Genomic DNA, 7,888 nt, shown 5'->3' with positions numbered 1-7,888 from the left:
GTTTATGTAAACCTCAGGTAATTATTCAACCAGTGGAGAGTAGATGCCAAATGTTCACATGAACTAAGTGGCAGTGATTTTTATTCTTTATTCTGCTAACAGTTTCCGTGTAGTTTTTTTTTAATCATAGTGTATTTCTAGCTTTCCTGTGAACTAGCTAGTTTTTCAACTGTACTTTCTCCATTACAATGAGTTTTACAATTAGACTACATGATAACAGTTTTTTTTTTTTCATTTTTCAGCTTGTAAATCCTGTACCAAGTAAAATTGGAATCATTTAGATTTTGTCTCAGACAAACATGCCTTCCCTGACTATTGGCTTACTTGAGAAGGAAAATTCAGCTCACTTCTGATATTTCAGTATTGTCAGTTCTTCTGTTACTTCCAGTTTGTACTTTCTTCTTGTGATTGTTTATATAAGAGTCACTGCTGGTATCATATGAATACTCCAACTCCACTATTCAGTCAAGTGGATGGTGCTTCACAGACTAATCTTTTTTTGTTCAGACAATCAGGATCGCAGCTCTAATTGAGATTAATTGGATTAATTATCTTAAATGACACAAGTCCATCCGGGTTCTATTCCAGCGTCATTCTTCTTCCAAGGGTTTGATATAGATGTTCACTCTCATAGTTTATCATCATTTGTCTGAAGCTAATTTTCTCGTGATTTGTCAGTTAGTTTCTTATCATTATAACTCAGTCTTTTTTCTCATAGAGCTCATCATGTAAACAGCATCAGAGGGCCTTTTTTTCCTCTCTAAATTTCTTTTTACACAACCACCAGATCATATTAAATAATGTAGCTCAATGCTTGAAATTTACCTCTTGCAGAATGTCTTGTAACAAATTTTCACCTTCACTTACTATGTATTTATCAGTTTGCTTTTGGTCCAATCTGTGTTTTATGAGCTATTATTTGCTCTTTGCCTCATCCCCTTTCCTTTACGTTTAAAATTTTGTATCATTTTACTTTTAAGAGTTTCAAGTTATAAGTCTTTTTGTGTTGGTCTTTGTACATTTCATACATCTTTCGACTAAAAACATTCATCTTGAACAACCTTAATCTATCCCTGTATACTAGATTGACTAATTTCACTTACATCAAGTAATTAAAAAGGATGTTGTAGTTATGTTTACTGTTTCAAAAATGTCTTTCACGTTTTATTTAGAAAATTATTCAGTAGCATTTTTAAGAAATGATTTTTAGACAAAGCAGTTGTTAAGTATACAGTTATAGCTAATGCAAACAAAAGATAGTGATTTAGTTTTAAATGTTTAGTTTTGAGGTATAACTGTTTGAACATTTCATTTGTGCATTAGCTTCTTCTTGAACATCTGGAGTGTCTTGTTTCTCGTCATGAGAGATCGCTGAGAATGACAGTCCTAAAGAGACAAGCCCAGTCCCCAGCTGGTGTATCCTCAGAGGTAGAAGTTCTAAAAGCTTTGAAGTCCCTCTTTGAACATCACAAAGCATTGGATGAAAAAGTGAGAGTAAACTTGTGAATTTAAACCCCTACTTTTAGTATAACATTTCTGATACAAAATCAAGATTTTTCTACCCAAGAATTGTTGAGTTTTTTGATATATTTTATGGAATACATGTATATTCTCACAAGGAGCTATCATGTAGTGCTATATCAATCTGGATAAAAAAAAAATTTTTGTAATAATTTGTTTTTAAAGGCATTTGAAATTAGTGTTTTGAATCAACTGCAGTGATTCTTTTATCAAAGTCCTTAGTTTAATTTGTTTCTTCATTGCACATCATTCATCTTCCTTTATTTTTTATGAATTTTTCCTGAAACAATATTATGCTTTGATGTATATGTCCTATTCTTTATGCATGAAACAAATAGTTTATTATTTTACGTTTATTTTCAGGAGTTATGAAATGGAATTTAAAAGACAATTTTTTGGATGTTATATTAAAATATTTATAAACTGATTCTGAGGCTTTAATGTTCTAGGTACGTGAAAAATTACGAGTGGCACTAGAAAGAGCAGTGACACTAGAAGAGGAATTAGCAAAAGCCAATGAAGAGGTAGGTTGAGAATCACTTGGAAGTTTAGTGATCAAAGAAAAAGGTACAATGTTGAAGAAAATATTGTTTTTTTTTAGGCATTAAGGAGGTTGTCTTGAAATGCTCCCTTGCTGTTTCATGCTTCATTTAGTGTTATCTACTGTTAAACAAGTAAATGTCATGTGCTGGGATATGGAGCTATTAAAATAGTCTCAGAATTTCATAACATCAGTAGCCATGCCCCTATTGCGTAAAACATAATTTCTAGATAACTCTTTATCCACCATTGCAGCTAATGCAACGAACATTGGAAAAAGATGGCCACTTCCAATAGTTGACTATGATTATTACTAGAAGAATTTCACCTAATTGTTTGTCCCTCGGTGGGACAGTGGTTAGTCTATAGACTTACAATGCTAAAATCTGGGGTTCAATTTCCCACGGTGGACACAAACAAATAACCTGAATTACTAATAGAGAAAGGATTTTTTTTTCCAAAATCAAAGAAGCGTAATTAAAAGCTTTGAGAATATTCAAAAGTGTCTTGCAAAGGACAAATGTTTCTGCATAGGTGAAGGCTCAAAACCACATGGCATAAGTGTTTTTCTTTGTATGGACAACTGTAGAGTAGTAGCTTCATCAACATAATAAAGTGTTATTGGTGATGTTTAATTATATAATGCAGAGTTTACTTTAACTAGCAGTGTATAAATAACTATGAAGTAGTTACTTAATGAAAGTTTTAATGGTGATGTTTTATTATTGTTATTAAGGACAGGATATGAATAACTATAAAGTAGTTACTTAATGAATATATCAGAGTTTTAATGGTGATGTTTTATTATTAAGGGCAGGATTTGAATAACTATAAAGTAGTTACTTAATGAAAATATCAGAGTTTTAATGGTGATATTTTATTATTAAGGACAGGATATGAATAACTATGAAGTAGTTACTTAATGAATATATCAGAGTTTTAATGGTAATGTTTTATTATTAAGGACAGAATAACTATAAAGTAGTAATCTAATTAACATTTGAAAATAGTGATTTTCCTATGGTTCAACATAATTATTATTATTATTACATCATGTTACTTTATCATGTCTCACCAATTAGCATTATTAACATAGTTTGTATATGCAGAGTGAGCTGTCAAAGCCTTTCATGTTTTAACTCTAAACCTAAGGTTTAGTTGGTAGTATAGCTTCATTAGAAGTTCCAGTTAGCCCAATAGATATAAGAGTTCAAAAAACAGATATTCTTGAATCTTTTTTACTGATAAAATTGAAATTTTGCTGAGTAGAGTAACAATATTGTCATATTTTTATCTATTTTAATTTCTCAACTATTTTTAAGTATCATTAAATCACTTGTGTTTATAAAAACAAAACAAAAAAACATTGACGATTAGAAATCAGCTGCAAAAATAGCATAAAAACAATGTCTGCACAGAAAGGAGTTATTACTTCTAGTTGCTGCTGGGAAAGTTTTTGTGCATGCCACTAGCCAGACTGTAAATCTCGAACAGTTTAAATGAGATTACATTCCAATATTACATAATATTAACTTTCTAAAATACTTTTAAGTAGTTGAGATTTTTATTCTTATGTTCAAATAGCTGTCATACTACGCTGTTGTATGTTTTCACGGTTTTTATTACTAGACTGAAACATAGGAGATAAAACATGTCCTTTAGGTTTTATAACAGCTCATTTTGTTGAATTTAGAAGTAGCTTATCTTGAGAACTCAGTATGATAAAAAGTATGTTTTAAGGAAGTTAAAAATATTGTGTTGGTCTAATGTGTGTGTTATCCTTTTAAATATCTCGAGTAACTTTCTTTTAACAAGTTAAAAATGCACTTGAAACTGAATGTTGTAATTCATTATACCTCCTCTTTTGTTTTGTTTTTACCAGTTGGTCCAATATAAACACAAGTTCATCTTGGGAGAGTTTCAGGGAGAGAAGAAAAATGGAGAAGAAGAACCAAATGGTGCTTCACAAATATTAAAAGTATGTTTACATAAGAATAATTATAACAATCGGCTAGAAATGCTTATTGAAAAATTTATTTATTGCTATAAGAAACAACTGAACTAGCTAAGATGCATATGTATCATTTTGAGGTTGATTCAAACAATTTCTACTTTAATACAGCAATTTGACTCACATTTCTTAAATTACACTACTCCAGCAAATTTTTACTTAATAAAACTATAAAATAGAACACCTGAAAAATGTATTTTAAATTAATTTATCTGCTATTAATCAACGTAGAGACTTCTAGGGGAAAAAAATTATATATATGTAGCTTGTCAAATATTGCTTAGAAAATGTGATAGATGATATTGAATTCAAGGAATAATTAGTTAAGAATTCAGTGGTTTCTTGTAGTGAATATCTATTGATCTTTTATGCCGATATCAAATGTTTTGTTTGCTGATAAACAATTTATAATTATTTGAACTGGTTATAAAACTTTTATAATAAACAGTGTTGAGTAGTATATATTGCAATGATTTTAAAGTTGCTGTTTAACAAGCTGCAAAATATTTTGATAACCATATCTAATATAAAGTCTCTGTGGAACCAAATTTATCTGAAATGCATTTTGACATTGTTTGGCATTTTGCATGTAATGTGATGCCAATAAAAATTGATTGATTTTGGGTAGGGTTATCTAACAGCCCTTCTCAGTGCAACTTATTCATACACTGAGATCATAAAAATGTATTCAGGTTGGGGACTTAGAATTTCCAAGACAGGCTGTCTCTTGTACTTAAAGGCAGTCAAAAACAAAATAATATGGATCAGTGTGGGGACCCAGGACCATCTGGAAAGATAAATGCAACAAGTTGTACTCCAGTCGGTGTTTTGTAACTGGTGAGATTCTATAAACACAAAGGTCAGTAATAAAAGCCATCCACGTGTCCTAGGTGGAAGTATGCAATGTAATTGAGAAGAGTGTCCATCTAGAAAAGAAACTGGAGAGTGAAATGGGTATTTATTTTATTCCATTTGAAGATATGATAAGATTGTTAAAGTGAGTACTGAAAAACTGTTTTGATTGTACACTAAATGGATTATGGATAGACTCAGGGAGGATCAATGAGCTTTGGACACAACAGCTTTGCAGTGGAGTATTTTGAAAGAGAAACTATGCCGCACAGCTATTGTCAAGATGCATGGTCATCAGATAGAGTATGACCAGATTTGTAATAATGTAATGAAGCTTCAAAACTACTTTAATATTACATGCAGTGAAGTTTGAGTAAGTTTTCATAAATGCAAAGTGAAAATGGTAATTATATCAAGCTAAGTTTATAAAATTGTTTCTGAATTTGAACCTTTGAACTGCAGTATTTCAGTGTTAATCATTATTTTTCTATTAGGTATCAAATGGATCAGCAGAGGTGGCAGCAGAAGCAGCAAAAGTGGTGGAATTGCAACATACAATAGAAAAGCAGAACACAGAACTAAGCCTAGCAAGAGGCAGATTAGCAGAACTCGGAGGTAAACTCAGGGAATATGAAGAGGCTGTTGTTATATCAAAGAGAGATCTAGTAAGGTTACAAGAGGAAAATTCCAGACTATCTCAAGACCTAAAAGAGGTAAGGATTATTTATCTGTGTGCGTATTACCTTAGTTAATCAACTATATCAGCATTTAAAAAGGTATTACTATGCTTAAAAAGAATAAACTTTGGAAGTAATTAGAGGCATAGGCTAGTAATTTTAAATATACATATTAAAAGTTAGATATATATTTCAAAACAAAACAGCTATATTTATCTAGAAATTATCTGCTCGTGTATATGTTCAATGTGACTAATATATCTTGATTATAAATATTTGTAAAAGTTGTACCAGTTTTTCTCTCCAATGTTTTACATGATTATAATTACTAAATTATGTTTTATACCCAACCAGAACAATGCTCAAAAGCATGATCAAGAAGAAAGAATAGCGACATTGGAGAAGAGATACCTTAATGGTCAGCGAGAATCAACTTCCTTGCATGACCTGAATGAGAAACTAGAAGAAGAGTTGACTAATAAAGAAGCACAGCTTAAACTTGTAAGTATCGTTATAGCAGTTATTTCTGTCTGATTGTACAAAAAAGATAAGATTTATGGACTTTATGGTGAATATTAGTTGTTGTTTCTTTTCTGCAAAAAGAATTCAACATAGTTTGAATTCCTACTACAACTCGTTTAAGAAAATTTAAATTTTATGTTGTGCTACTGATATCTGATATTGATATCTAGATTTTGGACAGATATTGCTTCCATTAAACAAAGGTCTAATGTAATTTTCTTCTCTTTACGTATAATAACCCTTTAAAACCAAAGCTGTTACTCTTTATGCTCTGTGAAATGTTATAAAGTAGTTTTTCTCCCAAGTTTTTCAGACATTTGTTCTCATATTCAGAAAGTATGTAATAGATTACTACTATATTTATGTAACTGTTTTCTACCAGAAAGGACATTATGTACTGTTTTCAGTTTCATTACTAATAAAATAACAATTAGCAAACACATATTTTTTCCATTACTTCAATTATTAAAATCTAATGCTTTGTTTGTGAGAGCTTTTAATTTTTGGAACACCAAGAACTTCTATTGTCTTTTGTTTTTAATTTATTTATCAAAATATAACATCCCTTAAAGATTTTTCAGCATATACTGTTACACAAAAACATGTTGAGAACTTTTCCACTAGACTGAGCAATGGTATTATTATTTTTTTATTTACCTGTTTACATAGTTATGATGTTCAGTTTTCAAAAAGACTACCAGTTTAATGAAGCTCAACTTATTTATCTACCAACACAGAAACACGTTTTTATATTGAATAAATACAGTATCTTTTCATGAATGCCATAATTCTGTTTTGTTTTTGTTAAAAAGAAATGAGATTTGAAACCTTAGTTGCATTGTATTTATCATAATTGGCATTAAAGGTAATTTAATTTATAACATAATTAGAAATTGTAGTAAAAACAATTATGTATGTATATAAGAAGCATTACAGCAAATATAAAACAAACCTGGGAGCTTCCTTAAAAGCATAATTAATGTCCAAGATTGTTGCTGTTATGTAACCGTATATAAATGAAAGCACATACTACTGAGAGTTTAATGTGATTGTTGTATTACTAGTTAACTAAAGTTGTGAGCATTTTCTGAGTTTGACATGCTTTTAAGATCTATAATTTTCGAAACTTGAGGATAAAAGCTTCTCACTGTTTGACAGTAGGTAGGTAAGTAGAGTATATGAATGGCGTCAGTATTGAAGCTGGTTTTCGATTACCTGCCAACATATGGTGAAATATAAAACCAGTACTGAAATTGTTTTTGAATGACATCAATAATTAAGTAGCATGCATAACCAGCATAATGTGTATTTAAAAGTTTTCTTACCTAACTAGAAAGATACAGGTTCCTGTTTCAAGCTAGGCTTTCTATATATTACCAAACAAATTGTCCCACAATGATATTGTGGAGAATTGTTATACAGTTCCATTTAAAATTACTACTTGATTTAAATGTTATGCTAGTGGTATTGCATTTCACAACTTAGTTTTACATTGTCACAACAATAGTAGATATTTAGAATGTTTGATATGGATTTTTCAACAATCATTGCCAAAGCTGACTCTTGTCAGATCCTTTGAATGATTTTCTGTGGAAATTATATCTTCAGCAGCTTTTCTAATTTTGTTGGACTTCAAACTACAAATAGGGTCAGATATACCCTCTCAATTTATAACTGGTTGGATTAAACTCTTGCTTTATCCGTTCATCCTCCGAGCTGAATTAAGACCATGGGGACCCATAACCAACTTCAGGTCTCCCCCCTT

At 30.6% G+C, this 7,888-nt stretch overlaps 1 protein-coding gene across 1 annotated transcript in view; it reads left to right on the top strand.

Annotated features, from left to right (window-relative positions):
- Nucleotides 1-1,328: 1,328 nt before the first annotated feature.
- The window catches only part of LOC106462292 (liprin-alpha-1-like), a gene marked incomplete at its 3' end in the record, with an annotated part of 50,889 nt that continues 44,329 nt past the window's right edge, over nt 1,329-7,888 (top strand). The window contains exons 1-5 of the mRNA XM_022389496.1: nt 1,329-1,488; nt 1,971-2,045; nt 3,944-4,039; nt 5,419-5,637; nt 5,956-6,102. Of these exons, the coding sequence (XP_022245204.1) occupies nt 1,378-1,488; nt 1,971-2,045; nt 3,944-4,039; nt 5,419-5,637; nt 5,956-6,102 (648 nt within the window). The remainder of the gene's footprint in view (nt 1,489-1,970; nt 2,046-3,943; nt 4,040-5,418; nt 5,638-5,955; nt 6,103-7,888) is intronic.

Source organism: Limulus polyphemus, unplaced genomic scaffold, assembly GCF_000517525.1.
Source record: "Limulus polyphemus unplaced genomic scaffold, Limulus_polyphemus-2.1.2 Scaffold1135, whole genome shotgun sequence".
Lineage (NCBI taxonomy): Eukaryota > Metazoa > Arthropoda > Merostomata > Xiphosura > Limulidae > Limulus > Limulus polyphemus.
Note: the sequence above shows the minus strand (reverse complement) of the source record. Positions and strands in the feature narration are given on the sequence as shown.